Below are 20,120 nucleotides of genomic sequence, written 5' to 3' on the forward strand. Positions count from 1 at the left end.
GGCAGCCGTCTCAAAACACACTGACATTTGAAACTGTGTTTCTTAAAAAAAAAAAAATCTCTCTTTGTTGTCTGTAATGGCAGCTGAACGCACCTGACAGTTGCAGGTGCCAGGACGTTACGCAGGGTTCTTTACCTTTCAGAGAGACACTTGGGATTATTGAAATCTCTGAAATACTCCCAAACCCATGAGTAAGGTGACCTAATACAACAAAATGAGATGCATATATTCTTTTAAATACCAGAGAGCACTGAGCGAGAATATAGACCATGATTTTGCCTGATATATTGGCTTAAAGCTTAAAACTTAATACTTTAAGGATTCCATGCCCATATTTTAAACACACACACACACACACACACACACACGAACTGGATTTGCTGAAACATTATTGAAACCACGAAGCAAACATAAAAAAGTGAACTATTAGAACCACAGAGCTGTACAGCTTGTCTATGTAACACTTTTCTTTCTTTCTACTTAAGTTTTTTAAATCAGTTTTAGTGATTAAAATATGGAGGTTTTTTTTATCTCAACTAATGTCAAATATTAATAAAGAAGAAAATATCTTATACTTGTTATAAAATACTATTTTGAAGATACCCAACAATGTTTAGTTATGAAATACCTCTTCTTCCTTTTGGTTGAGTCCTCGTTTTAGTTCCTCCACTCGAAATCTCAGTTTCTTTACTTCTGCCTCATTCTGATCCATAAGGTTATTTGCATGAGTAAGCTCTGCCATTCTTTCCTGGTATTGTTTGTTTAGTTTGTGGTAGGCATGTTGAAGTTCCAATAATTCCTTTAAAGAGAAAACAGTAAAGTATCTATGATTTACTCTGATAGAGTCCGAACACAAGCAACTTCTTTGGACAAAGGAAAAGAGCGGTTTAGGAAGAATTCAGATGACACATGCCATCAGCTAGAACTTTCCACTACTGTAATAAAATAGTATGATCTGTATATGACTCTAAATGAAAGATTTATTTGTGTGGATAAAATGGCTAAAACCATGTGACTTTTTACTATAATACAAATGTAGGTTTTGTGTATGTTTTCCCAAACAAGGAATAATGTATCCATAAATAAAGAATAAAATATAATGAATTATAGAAATAAATGTAAAAGGAGCTGCTAATATACCAGGTCAGCATATGTATCACAGTACCTACTTTTTTCAAATGATTCTACTCATTATCAGTTGATTCCCTTGGGTTGTGAGGAGGTTGCATTGCAAAACATAAACTGGGGAAGACATGCAGAAGATAAAACAAGCCAGAGACTTAGCATCATTAAAGTTTCATCAAATTCATGAAAGGAATACATGTCTCCTTCTTGTTTCAATAAAACAAGGGACATTTAACTATGTATTCTTCATAAAAATAATTAAAAGTAGGAAAAAATTATTCCTACAGCTGTAGTGACACTATCACCTGGTGCCCCTTCTAAAGTGACATGATTCCAGCTCCGAGACTGGAGCAAAGACCCAGGGTGACTCTATCTATCATGAAAGGATTGATCTCCAACCATTTTGGTTACAATTCACACAATGCACTACCTGAATTAGCAGGTGTGCTGGTTTGAAAGTATCGTCTGCCCCAGAAAAGCCATGTTCTTTAATCCTGATTCAATATTGTTGGGTGGGATCTTTTTGATTTAGTTGTTTCCATGGAGATGTGACCCACCCAATTGTAGGTGGACTTTTTGATTAGGTGGTTCCCATAGAGATGTGTCTACACCCATTCAAGATGGGTTGCTTACTGGAGTTCTTTAAGAGGGAACCATTTTTTGAAAAAGCTTCAGAGCCACACAGCCAGAGACCTTTGGAGATGCTTAAGGAAAATGCCCAAAGGGAAGCCTTTTGAAATGTGAAGCCAGGAGAGAAAGCTAACAGAGTTTGCTGTGTGCCTTCCGAGCTGAAAGAGGTGTTCTGGACCCATCTGAAGAAAGAACTTAACTTTCTTGAGTTAAGGTATCTATCTCTGGATGCCTTATTTTGGATATCTTTATGGCCTTAAAACTGTAAACTTGTAACTTAAATTACCTTTATAAAAGACAACCCATTTCTGGTATATTGCACTTCCAGCAGCATTAACAAACTAAAACAATAAGTAGGTCTTATTAGTCGGCCTCGGATTACTACTAATATTGCTTCTCATTTTTAATTAAAATAAACAGCATTGCCATTATTGAAAGCTCTTTATTAAAATCATCAGGAATTGGTGCAGCTAGAGGGTAAAACTGAAGTTTTGGAATGGTAACCCGTAACAAACTTTAAAATCTGTTCTGTAACTACTTGTCAAATTGTACTCTGAAAATTATTGCTCCCTTTATTTTTATTATTTTTTAATTCTTGTATATAAGTTATATTTCACAACAAAAAACATTTAAAAAATCATCAAGAAATAAATTAATTTCTAGTTCCTCATTAAATTATAATATACTATAAAGAAATGCAAGGATATTTATTTGGCTTCCTGAAAAATATTGCCATAGTACTGTATGTATGAAAATCACAAAGAATGACACTAGTTAAAATGCATAGTTAAATTATTTTAATACAACTAAGGTAGACAATCAAAAATGGAATCCTTCCTCACATCTTATACCAATAATGATGATGTTAACATCATCACTATCATCATAATCAGAGACTAAAAGTAAAAAATAAAACCATTAAATAAAGGAAATATTGGAAGATAAGCCTTTGGGGAAGCTTTTTTTTTTCATTTTTAAGGTTTAATCACCAACTAAGGGAAGTATTGTTAGCAAACAATACTTTGCTAAGTATTGTTCCAAACCATAAGATCATAAAATAATGATACATTTAATCACCATAAATATACAATTTTTACATAGCAAACAAAATACGTTCCACATAGAAAATGTTGCAACAAGAATCAGACAATTCTCTTATTATGTGAAGAGTTATATTCAGTCCATATAATTTGATTTGATTAACAATATGAAAGAAGAGAGTCCACAAGGAAGAAAATATCTCTTAAATATGTTAAAGATACCCAGCTTCGCTAAGGGAGATTACAATTTGTATTAACTTTCTTGAAATGACAAAATTTTAGAAATAAAGAAAAGATTAATAGTTGCCAAAGGTGAAGAATGAGATGGGGCCAGGGAGTAAATGGGTGTGGTTTTTAAAGGACAGCATAAATAAAGGAACATTGGGGTGATGGAAAGGGTGTTTTCATGGACCAATCCCAAGGCCCTGGTTGTGATATTGTCCTAGAATTTTGAGATATGTTACCATAAGGGAAACTGGTTAAAGGGCACACAGATTTCTCTGCATAATTTCTCCCAAATGCATATGAATTTACAATTATCAACAATAAAAAAGTTTAGTTAAATAAAACACATTGAGATCCATTTGGCATGTCTTTAGGTTGGCAGGTAAAGTGTGACAAAACAACCCGTTGGTAAAATGTGGAGAACAGGGATTTATGCATGGAGAAATACTGGTAATATCCTTAAATTAAAAAATGCACTTGATTTCTACCCCAGCCACTCTACCTACAAGTATATATTCTCCAGATATATGTGCAGTGGTGTGAAAAGTTGCATGTTTCAACATATGTATAAAGATGCATCATTAATTTTTGTTGCTGTTAATAATGAAAGATTAGAAACAATTTCATATAAGGGGCTGGTTAAATAAATAAAACATTAAACCATTAGATATTATAAGACAGTTTTTACATATTGATATGGAGCCATCTCCAGAGCAGTCTAGTAGGTAAGGCAAAGTACAAAACAGGGACTGCATTAAAAAGCTGGTGTAAAGTGAATTTTGATGAGGCAATCACCTATTGGCAGGGCCCTGTCCTGTGGGACCTCTGCAGTCACAGTAGAGCAGGCTACAGTCCTGGGACCAGGAGAAGATGTGGACTAAGGGACAGGACTGACACCCATCAAAAGCAGTGGATTTTCTTCCAGAGGCACTGAAATGACCCATTCCTGAGACACTAGGGTCTCAGAGAGAATTTATTGCTAGGCACAAAGCAGGAGATCAGAGGGCCTAAAAATCTGTCTTCCCAAACTGATTCTGATTGTTTTTTGGTATCAAAAGATGGGCAGGGTTTAGGATAATGATCACAATGGCTCCAGATGATGATCTAGTTATTGAGCATGTGCAGATTGATTACATGCTTAGTCACAGAACCTATATAAGAACATGGTGGCCTTAATATGAGGCATGATTTTGAGTATTATAATGAGGTACAGGTGACTTGTAGCTTGAAGTCTAAGCTACTGTGCATGTCAGGCAGGGCCATATTGGTTAGATTCAGCTTCAGTTATCAAGATAATTTTGGACTTGGGGTGGGTTAGTTCTGGGCTGACCCCAAAATCATTCATGAGTAAACCTTAGGGGTTGTCTTTAGTGATTATACAATCCACTTAGATTGGCTTAAATGTAATTTAAGATTCTAAAGTCATAAGGCTTTAGAGAACATAAGACTCTAAAATTAAGAGTAACTTAAGCCACTTAACTTGAGTAACAGAAGACTCTAAAGTCAAAAAAACAGATAAAATTGATATTCATGAGGGTCAGTCACAAGATTTTTACAATCACAAGGGCATAAGATAAAGGCTGTACAACAATTATCAGAGATCAAGGCAGCTTGATTACAGTTCAGAGATTTCAAGTATTTCCCTCTGTCTACTCTAATATACAGAAAGCAAAAAAGGAATATCTATATAAAAATTTAGTTATCATAATCATCCCTTATATCCTAACTTCTTGGTTACAGGAATGCTGGAGAAACTGCTGGCCACTACTCTCAGGAAGCCAGAAGGAAAAAAAGGAAGTAGGGGGATGCACTCCTACCTGCCCCCTAGCTTTCAAAGAAATTTTGCCTCCCAATATCCACTGACAAATGGGTATTCAATAACTGGGAGGTTCCTGGCATTGGTGCAGCAGTCCTACAAATTCCTAACCCCCACTGAAATCAGAATCACTGCCACTGATATACAAACCCGAATGCTGCCAGCCAACAGCTGGAACAAAGGTCTCTGGATTGCACAGTGAGATCCCAGGTCCTGCCACCAGTTGATGGGCAGGCTCACCTCATAAAACTCACTAGCCTCACAATATTACTGCAATGCATAGCATTACAGAAAACTACTGAATTACATCATATATCACATTTAAGTTCCAATTCTTATTTTGTCGCTTCAGGATATGTTTTGCCAAATGTCAAATTATATGTCTTATCTTTTATGAAGAAATTTGTAAGAGGAAACTCAATCTACTGTTTGGAATGACAATGGAGTATTTAAGAAAGATCCCCCTTGATCTATCAGACATAAAGAATTCCCAGCAAAGATAATGCAGAGCTTATAGAGAGAGTTAAAAGAAATTTGCAAAATGATAGTTTGTCTCAGGAATTGCAGTATCTCTGTGATGTAGCAAAATCATTTCTCAGAATTCAATGCTTTGTCTTTAGGCTTGCTCATCCAATTCACTTAGATTAGTTTAAATGTGATTAAGTAGATAAAAAACTTGGAGAGACACATACAATAAACAAAGGAGGGAAAGAAGGAAGGAAAGGAAGAAGGGAGGAAAAGAAAGGAAAGAAAAGAAAGGTATTTCTATCAACCCAAATCTTGAGCCATCTTTAGAGGCTGAGTTCTGATATTCCTGCTCTACCTTGTAGCCCTTTTCTCAGGCACTGTCAGCTTTTCTCTCAGCCCAGGAGGTGCACATGTATTAGTCAAGGTCTAGTGCTCACACTGGGTGGTGCCCAAACCAGCAGATCACCAGCACCTGCTAACTTCACCTCTCACCTACTGAGTCAGAAACTCAAGAGTTGGTGGGAATCCGGCAATCTCGGTTTTAACAAGCCCTCCAGGTGATTCTGGGTCAGCCCAGAGTTAGAAAACTACTGGTAAAGTCCAGTTGCAGTGACCTTTTTCCTGTCAATGACTATTTTAGGAAGGTGAATGCAGTCTAATGGATGATGAGATATGAGAAGTATTCTTGGGTGGGAGGAGATGATACAGAATTTTTTTAGCACTTAAAATTATCTGGAAGGATGATATATGTCCAGGGATACGACAGTAAGTCGGGGAAGCCCTGCTTACACTGAGAAGGGCAGATCTGAAGGACAAGACAAAAGTGGATTCCGGATGGTTCTGTAGGGTTGCTGGCCTGGACTGGCTTGACTTCAGGACATCTGATTATATGAGAAAATCCACTCAATGTTATCGAGACCCATCCCATTGTCAAACATATCCTAAGTATGCTCTAGGAAAGCTTTTACTTTCTATTCTAATCAAGAAAAATCTGAAATTCATGTTAAGGAAATAAGTTATTTCATTAATACAAGGATAATTTTTTTTCTTTTTTTTTATTAATTAAAAAAAGAATTAACAAAACAATTAGAAATCATTCCAATCTACATGTACAATCAGTAATTCTTAATAACATCACATAGTTGCATATTCATCATTTCTTAGTACATTTGCATCGGTTTAGAAAAAGAAATAAAAAGACAACAGAATAAGAATTAAAACAATAATAGAAAGAAAAAAAAAACAAAAACAAAAAACCTATACCTCACATGCAGCTTCATTCAGTGTTTTAACATAATTGCATTACAATTGGGTAGTATTGTGCTGTCCATTTCTGAGTTTTTATATCCAGTCCCGTTGTACAGTCTGTATCCCTTCAGCTCCAATTATCCCTTCTCTTTTTTTTTTTTTAATTAACGGAAAAAAGAAATTAACCCAACATTTAGAGAGCATACCATTCTACATATGCAATCATTAATTCTTAACATCATCACATAGATGCATGATCATCATTTCTTAGTACATATGCATTGGTTTAGAAGAACTAGCAACATAACCGAAAAAGATATAGAATGTTAATATAGAGAAAAAAATAAAAGTAATAATAGTAAAATCAAAACAAAACAAAACAAAACAAAAACCTATAGCTCAGATGCAGCTTCATTCAGTGTTTTAACATGATTACTTTACAATTAGGTATTATTGTGCTGTCCATTTTTGAGTTTTTAAAAAATAGTTTAAGGTGAAACGAGTAACATTTGTCAAGTAACTACAATATGCTAAATTCTTCACATAACTTCTTCTTTTAATCCACATGACAATTCTGTGTAGAAAAAAATGCTTTTACTAATCCAGTCTCAGAGAGGCTATGCAAATTGCTTATGGCAACCTAACTGTAGATAATTCCTGAACTTTTCATTTCATCAAAATAATATTGCATGGCTGTTTTTAATCTTGTTATGAGGCTTTATCCTTCCAAGACTTCACAAATTCTTTGACACTTTTAATCCATTTATTCACCACCACCACTGCTATTTTACTTTCTGGGGAGAGATGGATTTCTTTTTTAATTCTCAAAACCATGACTTTTGCCACCATACATTCATCTTTGTTAATCTTGTGATAAAAAGCAATGAGAATCCTCCCACCCTAGTCCTTTTTTCACATACATGTTACAGTAAATGATGGCATCAACATTTAGGATCACATGGCATCATCCAGGCATCTGTAAGTTCAATACATGTTGTAACTTATTGATGTGCAATTGGAAGGCATCCAAAATGGATGGTCATTTAAAGAGTTAATGATTTGCATTTGAAGAGAGAAGTTAGGTAGACAGTAAAAATCCATATGGATTTCAGACAAAGGCTATTCTAATAAATTTTATCGGTAAAATACACAACTATGGTGTGATATATTCGTCTTTTATTTTGGAAGGCAAAATATGAATGGAATTAAACATGCAAAAAGTATGGAGTACTACAGATTATTTGTCAACACAAACCTCTGTAAATCAAAAGCTATGCAGCTGGACAGTACATTTTATCCACAGTCATTTTATGCATGGCTCTGAACAGTAATATTGGCTATTCGTATGGAAAATAAACATATACAATGTGCTTGAATAAGGTATTTTTGGTAGAACAATAGCGGTTTCTTCAATAGAGTGAATTAACTCCCAGTCTCTGGTAATATAAAGTATTTAATAATAGACTTTAAAATTCACATAGGGAAAAAAGTTTTCATAATGGATGGTGGTGATGGTAGCACAGCACTATGAAAGTAATTAAAAATTCTGGATTATATATTTGAATGTAGTTAAAAGGGGAAATGTCAGGTTGCATATATGGACATGGAAGAAAATTTTTTTAAAAATCTGTGGAATTGCACAACACAAACAGTGAACCCTAAGTTAAATCATGGACTATAGTTAATAGTACAGTTATAAAAATGTGCTTTCATCAACTGAAACAAATGTCCCACAAAAATGCAGTGTTAATAATAACGTGGTATATGGAAATCCTTTATTTTATGCATAATTGCTCTGTAAACCCACAACTTCTCTAATGCAAAATCCATATACAGCTTATGAACTTATGTGTTAGTTTATGCTCTTGTATTATAGGTTATAGCTAGAGTCAATTTTGCGTCTGAGACATCAGGTACCAAGGCTTAAATGATATCGATTCCAGTAAGCAGACAAAACTAAAATAAATTTTCTTATAACTTGAAATGACATAATGAAAGTCTGGTAAATGTGAATCAAATCAGTTTCTAGGCATCCATTTGAAGAAAAAATAATGACACAGGAAATTTAAAAGTATCATTATCAATTCTATTTCTGTTTGTTCAATTTAAAAAACTATGGAAAACTGGAAATTTCTGCATACGTAATTTCAAAAATAGTGTATCAATTTGCAGAGAACTAGATATTAGATATTAGTGTATCAATTTGCAGAGAACTAGAAATTCACAATATAATACATGGTTCAACTATATTTAAGCAGCACTTGGAAATCTGGACATAACTTGCTCACCTTCTGTGGACAGCCTTATTGTATTCTGGCTGTGCTTCATAAAGCTCAATAAGGGCAGATTTTCTGTTTTCGAAAGTTGAATCAGAGAACTTGGATTGTTATCATGATCAAATTCATCGACTTAAATATGTCAATGTATTCACAATCTTAGATAAATCATGCATTATATTAAAAAATCATATCCTACCTGCATGTTTTGGGGGAACACTATCAGTGTATATATTATAATCCTTGCTTCAAAAATACAGAAGTCAGAGGAAAATACATCTTCAATAGAAATAAAGTCAATGCTATTCGTGACCATATTTTATTATAACAGATGGGAGCTTCAAAATATGAGCATTTAAGTAGCATCGTTAGTCGGTTCACTTGATATCTTGTGTTAAATACAGATTTTAATGGTAGCTATAGAGTTGACATATTAATAATTCATTCAGAAAGCATTCACTGAGTGTCCACCATGTGCCAATGATCATGTTGTGTTTTATATATAAAAGAAAACAAGATAGACATGTTCTCCAACCTCATAGAGCTTGGAATCCAGTAGAATTAAAAAGGCTAACCACCAATCAAATGAGTAAACATGCCAGTTGTGATGAATGTTCAGAAAGAATAGAAGATTATATGATGAAGGCATGGGAGTGAAACAGAGGAGATGTGAGGCAGGGGGATGCTGGCCTGTGCCATCCCTTCAGGATGGAAGGATGCATTCTCTAGCTGCTAGGAAAGGTGGCAGATGACAGATCTCACTGACAGCCCTTTTGGGAATTCCCCTTGGCTGAAAAGAGCCTCGTCACCAAATCCACACCCCTGTCCTGCAGTAGCCTGTTCATTTGAGGGTACATAGATGAGTCTGCTTGCTCACCCAAGATTTGGACAACTCCAAAGTTCTACTGGGTTTCAGAGCTCCTGATGGGCAGATGCACTGAGCCCTCTTCCCACTCCACCGACTTTTGTAGCATGCTTTTCCCCTGAGGTAAGAGTACTTCCTAATATATCCTGCATGTCGATACCCAACTCAGAATCCACTTCCCAGGTAATCTGAACTTCAGCAGCCAGTGTTCCCTGCTGCATTTAGGAGAGCTGCCCTGCAGAACTAAATAGCATACCAAAAAGGCCATAGGTGGAAAATAGATGGTGGAAACTTTACTGAGAATGTAATGTAAAAAGGGCAAAGTTGAAATATTGCATTTACTGAATAAATTTGAATAGCCCTAAGTGATTGAAGAATATATAGCATTGATTTGGAAAGTAATTTGTGAAGAAAATTTATGAATTCACTAAATATCATTCTAAGGCACTTTATAAGCAAGAAAGATTTACTCCATAAGCAAGAGAGTGGCAGGTTTTTGAAGGAGAGTAAAAATGCTCAAACCAGGGTTTTCAAAGATAAATATGATAAAGAATGGGGGAAATGAGGTCAGTCAAAAATCTATTACAATGGCCAGGTGAGAAATTATTTTAAAAATGAACTGGGGTGGGGAATATAAATAATAGCAGTGAACCATATTTGAGAGATTTTTTGAGGAAGGTTTCACAAGGATGCAGTTAGTTCAGGGTAAAGAATGAGTCAAAATTACATGTGTTTCCTCTAAGACTGGGAAGCAGCAGATTAAGTTAGACCAGGTGAAAACGATAAAGAGACAAGCTTGAAAAGAGAAACCATAGCAAATTCAGCTCTCATGAATCCAACTCCTCTATCCTGTTTGTATTGGCAGGCCAGCCAGGTGCATATATATGCCAAGAGATATAAAATCACTGAAAGAGAATAAGTTTTTAAATCATGTATGTAGAAATAATGCTGGAATATGTGTAAAGTACGTATGGCGAGTTAAAGTCTAAAAATTAAAAATCAGAATTTTGGATTACAACTTTGTATTTACTCACTGTCATAGATAATTAAGCAATTGGCTGAAAAAATATTTGTTGAGCATGCATTCATGTCATGTTTTCAGAAGACAGAGAATAATTCCACTGATTTTCATTTCTTTCTAAGGCTTAATTTCTTCATCTGTAAAAATACATTTAATAATAGCAACTTCAGAGATTCCTAACCTTTAACTGGTAAAGTGTGTATAAATCTGTTTGTGATATATTAATTACATATATCAGAAAACTGATTAAAACTGGCTTGAAAATAGGCTATTTTGTTTGTTTCAAATGCAATAAGATGGCTAGCCTAGACCATACAGAGGTGATAAAGCATCTCAACAACATCACAAGGACTGGGCTCTTTTCATCCTTCTGCTCTGCCACTCTTAGCTCAAAGGTGGGCTCTGTCTTAAGCCTGTTGCCTTGGAGTTACAAGATAACTGCTACATTTTGTGGGCAAGAAGTAGAAAGGGAAGGAGCAAGTACAAGCATAGCTTTCTCCGAGTGAAGACTTATGTCTTTTTACTGATAAGACTAACCCCCTTTATGCCATATTTTTTTGTAACATAAGGTAATGATAAAGAAAAAAACACTGCACAAAATACTAACAGGCATATATAAAAATATTTAAAATAATAAATGCTGTAATCAAGCTGAGAAAAAAAAACAAAATTAAAAGGTAATAACTGAAGCACAAGCAGATTGGGAAATATAAATCTAGAGAGAAATAATGAATGGATAGCTAGATAGATGAATGGATGGATGGATGGATGGGTGGATGGATGGAAAAAAGAGGGGAAGAAGGAAGGAAGGAGGGAAGGAAGGAAGGAAGGAAGGAAGGAAGGAAGGAAGGAAGGAAGGAAGGAAGGAAGGAAGGAAGGAAGGAAGGAAAAGAGAAGGAAGAAAAGGAAAAGAAATGGATTCACAATAGACATGGTTTGGAGCAATAAGAAACATTATTAAATGAAATAATATCCTCAGCTGATGAGGAAAAATAGAAGTTGATCTAGAATTCTAACCACTACTAAACTAATATGCGAGAGTCAGGGGAAAATCATTTTCAGGCAGAGGCATGATTCATCATTCACACATTCTTGATAAAAGAACTCGGAAAGGCTATTCTTCAGGAAGAATAAAAATGAAACCAAAAGGACATTTGGATGCAAGGAGTGGTACTTCGCAAATTAATAAATATGTTTGAATCTAAATAAACACTGACTGTAAAGCAGTAAGAAAAACAGTGATTTGGGGGCGGCAATAAATGAATTGGAATTAAGAAGCTGGACAAAATGACATAGAGGAGGTGAGCTGAGTGAATGGTATGAAAAATTTCTATGGTTTTGTATTTTTCTGGAGAAAGAAAGATTGTTGACCTTTTAAGACAAGTGTCTATAATAAAAAATTAAAGATGACCACCATAATTCCAAACCAGTGAAAGTTGGGTAAAAGAGAGAATAAAATTGATAGGATTGATGAATCCAACTTTTAAAAGATGTAAAAATAAAAGCTAATAACAGAATTATATATCCTATTGAGTATAGTGGCATTATATTCTAAATATGTATCCCTCAAAGCATTCAGATGGGAAAATCAGGTGAGCCATAAAGAAGAAGGAATTCCAATGGCAGCATAATTCTCCTCAAGAATAACAGATTCAAAAAGAAGATAAATGCATAAGGGATTTTGAAGGAAAATGAGCAAAACTCTAAAGCTCTTATGCTCCAACAACTTAATGCTCGATTGTTAAGGTGAAAGGATAACATTTTTTTTTTAATGTAGGTAAATATATTTACCTTCTTACTGAAAAGTCTACTTTTAAACATATGCCAATAACTACTTTAAAACATAACCAATGATTGGAAAGCTGTGAAATAACCAGCTGGCAGATGGCATAGGATAAAATGGTGGTGGAAAAATACAACTCTCTGCTCTTGATTAATACATGCATACACAGCTTGAAAACCCGTTTAACTTTTTGTCCAAACAACTACAAAATATATATTAATTGATATTATTTTTACATCATTAAAAAATCTTTGCTAAATTCTCCAAAAGATAAGTAGTACATGTTATAGTATTTGACTTAAAAATAAAAGAGATATTTATATTTGCAGCTACCCTCTAAGCCATTCTCTCCACAATAGCCAGAGTGATTGTTTATAAACTCAAATTAGACCTTGATATTATCTTGCTCAAGACAAATAAGTATCTTCCCATTACAGTTAGTATAAAATAAAAAATCTATAGAGTAATTAAAACATTTCTACATGATCTCAACTCTATCTTTTCAATTTCATTTCTTCCTATTTTACTCCTCAATCTCAACATGTTCACACTTTTACATTTCTATGAATTTGTCAAATTCTTTCCTGCCTCATTCAGACGTGCTTTTCCTCCTGCTTACAATGAGTTTTCACAATTCAAGCTCATCTTAATTCCCAATGATTATTCAGAACCTGGTTTAAAAGATTTCTTCTGAGATGCTTTCTTGATTACCCAAATGTGAATAGTGATTCATAGTATTATTATTTATTTTCCTTCATATCATAGAATTAAACTTGTTAATTCTTATTCTTAGCAATTCATTTCTTCCATTTTCTCCAGGAAATATTAGTATACTTTATCCAATAATTTAAATTGAAGGTTAGTTTTATATATATATATATATATATATATATGTATCTTTCATTTTTATTAGTTAAATTGAGACTATTGCTTTTCTGCTAGGAAAAGCTCTGTCTAAATCTCTAGGATTTTAAAGTATTTTCATTATACTTTCCAAAATTCCATTATTAGAGCTCCAACTTTCTATTGACCAGACAAATAGGGGAATTTCTCATATTCATGTGGCTTAAGCAATATATTAGAAATAGTGTAAATGTCTTCATAGATTCACTCACTGCTCATTGACACCTTAAATAGTCTTTTTCCATTGTTGTAAAATTTGTGTCTACTTAGTTGTTATCTAGTAAAGGTTCTTTTGTCATAATAAGTCAATAAATATTTATTCATGTACAAAATTCATAGTAGAAATAATTAAAAGCCAAATGATGTCCATAACTGTTGATAATTACTTAAAACAATTATTATTTTTTCAGTGCTCAAATATAAATAATACTTTCAGACTCTGTTATTGGGAGGTAGAAGGCTAAATTAGGATTTTTCAAATAATAAGAAAAAGAAAACTTATACTGTATAAAAATATGCTATTGGTATATAAATTATCTAAATGATTACAACTTGTTTAATTGTAATGAAATTATAAGATAATAATATTCCTCACTTATTTTTGTATTTAAACTGATATTCATTTCTGTAAGGTTTCAGTATCAATTTGATAGATCTAAAATGTTATCTTCCTGAAAAAAATTTTGAGACATCTGTGTTTGGGGGTACATTCTTCCTTACACATTTTTAATGGACAGACTTTCATCAGAAAGCAAAAGATTGTAGATAGCATTGAACAAAATGACATGAAGTTGACATATTGGAGAGAGGAGGGTGTTCCAGGCATGTGGGAGGGCTCTTAATTGAACCCTAAAACAACCATAACTATTAAAGAAAAGGAAAAGGAGAGTACAGTGATGTAACTGGGGGCAGACTGAGCAAAAATTTAAAATCTGGTATAAAGAGGCTGAATCTGATATTTGCTTCAATGCTGAGAGTGGAGCATGAGAAGTCAAGGAAAATGTTGAGCAAGAGAATGAAGTATCCAGGGTTTCTAACAGAAAAAGTAATGTTGATTTCCTTGAGCATGTAACGACAGAAATGGACCAGTGAAGAGAAAGTTTAATGAGGCTGATTCAGTTCATATGCTTTAGGCTACATCTAACAGGGAAGAATGAAAACAAGAAAACGTTTTATCTTGCAATATAAATCCAGGGGTAGAGTGCCTTCATGTTTGGTTAAGTTGGCATCTCAATAACCTCATCGATGTCTGGGCTTTTTTTCATATTTCTGCATTGCAAACTTTGGCAGCCTATATAATTTCTCACAAATGCTTGATTATAAGCTCCCCTCCTGGTGAACTCAAGCGTGGCCAGGAAAATTCCTTTGGCCAGTGGAGAAAAGGAAGGGATGCAGGTCACTTCCAGGCACAGAGGGACACTGTTCACCATGCCCTTTTCCCTGCCTCTGCCATTGCGCTGGAATTAAGGCTTGGGCCCTTGGGTCCCGCTGTTACTTTGTCACTCGCTGTCCTAGGAAAGACACTAACAGTGAGCAAGAAATAAGCTTTGTTCTTTGAGCCACTGTGTCATAGCGTAGCCTTTCTAATTGATACACTCTACCCTACTCTGGATGTCGGTTTTTCTTCAGCCACAAATCATATCTGATTACGACACATCCAGAGGAAAAAGGGAATTCTTTCCTTGTATGCATTTCTAAAATGTGGAGGAAAAAAACACACAAAGCATTTCCAGTAGCTCCCAGGATTTTATTTCATGTCTAAGTGACTAAAATTATGTCAATGCTTAAACCCATTACTGAAAAGAAAATAAGCCTAGCATGACTTGTTTAGACAGATTAAATTCAGTTCTTGGGGCTGAGAATGGGCTCCCCAATAAGAAAGCACAGGGAACTATGGAGGAGGGAAAATACATCCAAATTATGTTCCATCAAGAAAGGGGAAGTGCGTAAGGAGATAAATGTTGAGAAACTAAGAGAGCTTCCTATCCAAGGTAACGCTTCTCCCTGTCTTTTCTTCTTTCTTCCCTCAGCTCCTCCCCTCCTCCCTCCCTCCCTCCCTTGCTTTCTTCTTTTCTTTCTTCCCTTTCTCTCTCCCTCATACTATCCATTCACTCATTCAACAAATATTTATTGAAAATCACCTATGGAATTGGTACTATGATAAGCACCAAGGAAAGGGAAATAAAATCAACCTGCAGCATAGTTTGCAGAGAAGAAAGAAAGCCCCCCCGCCCCCAAAAATAGATACTCAGCTTGGAAAGGAATACGATAGAGCAAAGATATCTCTACATCTTTGTATATAAAGATATGCAAAGTAGCCAACAGCGTGGGGGAAAGAAGGCAATATTTCCTAGAGAGAGGAACATGCAATCTGAAATTCAAATGTTTAGTAGGAATTACTATCTGGTGAGGAAGGCTTGTGAGGAAGGCTCGTGACACAACAGCAGCACATGTTCAGGCCCAGCAGTGGAGAGGAGTGTAGGTGCCTGTGCCATAGTCAGTGTGAATGAGTGTGAGTGTGTGTGTGTGTGCATGTGTATGACTTGGTAAATATGAACAGGAACAAAAGTGAAATCATCCATATTTTATCCATATTTTCATTAACAATTGCAGACTCTTATGTTTTACCTCACTTCGTTTTATAAAACTGAGGTTCTGTTCTAAAATACATAATGCAATTTCCTACTTTTTATAATTTTTATCATAATCCAAAATTAATGGGCAATCTTATGAAACAGTTTAGTTAGCATGAACTATTGAGGTGAAAATAACTTAAAGAATATGTTTAGTAAGTCATAAGTAAAATTTGATATTTTCAGCATTAAAATCAAGACATGTTCCTATAGAAACAATGACCTGATCAAAGCTAAGTATGTGAGATTTTGTGTATTTGCTTAAGAGTTGTATCTCAAATCAAATTTGTAAACATAATGCATTAGAAATTTCTAACATATTTTTATAGCATGAGTCTTTATATAAATTAACATTTGAAGATAAGGATGAAACAACTTATTTATTAATGGAACACATACTGTGTACTAGAAAGGATTAATTACTATTACAACAAAATATTTAACATACTCTTAGTTTCCTCACCACTAGAACAAATACCGCGCAATGGGCTGGCCTAACAATGGGAATTTATTGCATGATGGGTCCAGAGACTAGAAGGCTTGCTTCCTCCTGGGGTTGCTCTTTTGGGCAGAAATCTTTGGGGATCCTCGCCTTTTCTATCCCCTGGCAGTGCACATGGTGGTGTCTTCTTTCTTCTCTGGGATCTGTTGACTTTCAGTTTCTAGCTGCTTCCCGTGGCTTCTGGACTTCAGCCACATTGGATTAAAGTCCACACTCATTCAGTTTGGTTAAACCTTAACTAACAACATCTTCAGATGTCCCACTTACAATTGAGCTCACACCTACAGCACTGAGTGTGGGACACTAGCATGTCTTTTATGGGGATATGATTCAATTCCTAAATACTTACCTAAATATATAGCACCAGTATCTCATCAGGAATTGGTTTAAAAGATTTTATAGTATTAAAAGAGAAACAAGAAATATGTAGATACTGCATCTCAAGTTATAGAAGCATAACTATGGTACTTCAGTCACAACCATTACCAAATTTAAATAAGATTTTTTTGATTGGATATCAAACTATAAGGAAGTATGAGACTATGGATATAGTATGAGAAACGAGGCTATGCAGTGGACTAAATCATTCTCTGGTTTGAATTCTAATTGAATAATTTACTGATTTCATCTTATCTGCAAAATGGGACTTTACTCTCTGCTGTACTATGGGCATTGGTATTGCAAAGTGAAATGAGAGAATAAATAGAAAGTCTGTACAGTAAGAACTGACTAGCTGCTCTAGAGCAGTGGTACGTGTGTGTGTGTGTCTAATCCTGCTCTATGGAAAAAGATATGTATTTAGACACAAATCAATAACTCCGTATCACTAATGGAATATTTATGAAGGGAACCTAGCAAGGCTATGCTAAGCTAAGACAAATGACTTTCTAGTATATCAAATGCAGAAAATAATAGCACCTATCTGCATAGTAAATTATAGAATACTTTTGGAATGCATGATAGAGTGCCTGACACATAATAGCGTTTACATACCACTTACTACAAATACATCTGTTTTTTATATATAGCTAATTATTATATTTGCTATTCCCTCATGAATAAACTACCTCCACTTTGCTCTGATTGTCAGCAGCACATGTCCCTTGGTGGGACAATAGATACTCTTAAGTTCTTTGTTTACTGAATAGAACTAGGTTCTAAGTATTTATTTTTACAGTTCCTATAGGGCTTATAAATATATCAATAGGGAAAAGTGACAAAAATTATTTCACCTGTCCCAACCAAGTCTACAGTCTACCTGCCAATGTCACTCGAAAAATGTGTCATAGCTTATACTGCATTTGATAAAGTGCTGGATGCTGGATGCTGGCTGAAATTTGTGAAACCCATAGTCAGTGTTTCTGCTCTCACAGACCTAGTTTGAGATGTGGGAAACTGGACAAGTAACAGAAATATACCTCAGTGAGTGCTAGTGTGTAATAAAGACTCATTTGAAGGTAACATAGTACATAAAAAATGTAGGAAGATTTAAATATTCACTTATCAAATAGCTTGGTCCCAACTCTCAGATCTTAAAAAATTCCCAGATCTTAAAATCAGAAACCTATTTGACTCCCAAACCCTGTTCAAACTACAGCTCATATCTCTGCTTCCCTACAAAACGATGCTTTCTAAAAGAATTCTCTGTGGTAGCTTTATTCAGTTCTCCATTGCCAATTATTTCTTTAATTCTTTCTCTTATTGCTTCTCGGCATGATTTCAGCAAAACTGCTAATACCAAAGTCACTAATGGCTTCCAGGTGCCCAAACATATTGCTCCATTGCTCACTGCCATTCCCTTATTTAACTTGAACTCTCAGCCACATCCTTTCTGTTAAGATAATTGCAATTATATGTATACAACATATATTTACAATAATATACAATTATATATATACACACACACACAATCAGTATGCCAATTGAATACTGAGTTTCAAAGTTGTACATCCAACTGATTGATATATACATTTGAAGTCTAGTAAATATTTTAAATGAAAAATGATTCATTGGAGTAGCAATTCTAATGATTCAGGGAACTAACCAACACGCTTTTTCTCAAGACAGGTAGAAGTGTCCTCACAACCTGAGAAAGTAAGAACTAATAGAAAGATACGAGCCTTAACACGTAGAGGTTGGGGTTTTAATGTTCTTGGTAGAACAGGAAATGCATCATTGGGCCCAGCCAAGCAGGCAACTACTGCACAGATGACTGGATTAAGCAGGATTCCTAGAAGGGCTATTCCCTGAATTAAAAAGAATGAGGTCACTGACATGGTGATATAAGACCATGGAAAAGTATCTCCTCAGAATCAGCAAATAAAAGGATAAATCCCACTCGCTTGGAGCTCTGAAGTACTACAGAGATTGCATAAAGAGTATGCAAATACCAAATCAAAGAGAAAAAAGAAACACATCCTAGACCTGCCAGTCTTCACCCCTCTCCTCACTCAGTCCTGTACAGCTTAGGAGGTGCACAGAGGCACCCAACGTGGGTCCTTCTGGCTATGGATGCAGATCATACATTTAGTCACAGCAGCAAGTTAGGACCCCACACATAAGCAGGAACAGGGACCCACGTCCACAGAAACCTAGAGTCAAATACAAGAGATTCAGGTGTGCCACATGCAAAACTGCCCCAAGGGACAAAGAGATAGCAGAATAGTCGTCAAGAGGTGCACACACTAAATCCAGCCTGGGTTTGATGGGCCACTTAAATGCAAACCAGACCTCTCTGAACTGAATGCATCTGGGTCCCAGATATGGGACAGCATAACAAGGAAGAAACCAAAGGCAGAAAAGTCTCATGGAAAAAAAGGGTGGGGGTGGGGGTGGGGACTGAAATGCCCTAGGACAGGATCGGTCCAGAAATTAAAAGTATAAGGAAAAGGGGTCACTGAGTAAGGGAGAGAATTTAAGAAGGAAAAGAGAGAAGGAAAAAAAAAAGAGAGAAAAGGAAACTTTCTCCTGGAGGGGAAACTATTGCATACAGATACTGTAGCACATATCCAGGGTAAGAATCAGGTGCAGAAGAGTTGTCAAGGGAACAAATTAAAACTTCAGAAGAGATGCAGAATTCAGAACAACTAATTGAAGAAGTTCAAACAAATATTCTAAATCATTTCAGAAGGAAAGTATGAATAAAAATAAATTAAGGGTGGATATAGAGCGAATGATATTAAGAAGATAATATGTGAGCATAAAGACAAATGTAAAGAATAAACAGAACCATAACAGTAATTATGGGGATGAAAAGCACAATAATGGAAATTTAAAATACACTAGAGGCATACAACAGCAGATTTGAGCAGGCGAAGAAAGAATCAATGAATTAAAAGACAAGAAATCAAAATCATCAGGCATAAGAAGAGAAGAGAAAAAAAATGAGCAGTGTCTCAAGGACCTGAGTGACAGCATGAAGCATTTACAAACATATTCATCATGGGTGCCCCAAAAGGAGAAAAGAAGGGAAGGGGGAAGAAAAAAATGTTTGAGAAAATAATGGCCAAAATTTTCCAAAGTCTTATGAAAGATATAAATATACATGTTGAAGAAGTGAAACATACTCCAAACACTATAAATCCT

General features: G+C 35.1%; 1 protein-coding gene across 5 annotated transcripts in view; it reads right to left on the bottom strand.

The window, feature by feature from the left end:
• CCDC102B (coiled-coil domain containing 102B) overlaps positions 1-20,120 on the bottom strand; it is a 316,475-nt gene that overhangs the window by 61,116 nt on the left and 235,239 nt on the right. For all 5 annotated transcript variants that reach the window (XM_077135262.1, XM_077135264.1, XM_077135261.1 and 2 more), the window contains one exon: positions 629-799. In XM_077135262.1, the coding sequence (XP_076991377.1) occupies positions 629-799 (171 nt within the window). The remainder of the gene's footprint in view (positions 1-628; positions 800-20,120) is intronic.

The sequence above is a fragment of the Tamandua tetradactyla genome, chromosome 18 (assembly GCF_023851605.1).
Source record: "Tamandua tetradactyla isolate mTamTet1 chromosome 18, mTamTet1.pri, whole genome shotgun sequence".
NCBI classification, from domain to species: Eukaryota; Metazoa; Chordata; class Mammalia; order Pilosa; family Myrmecophagidae; genus Tamandua; species Tamandua tetradactyla.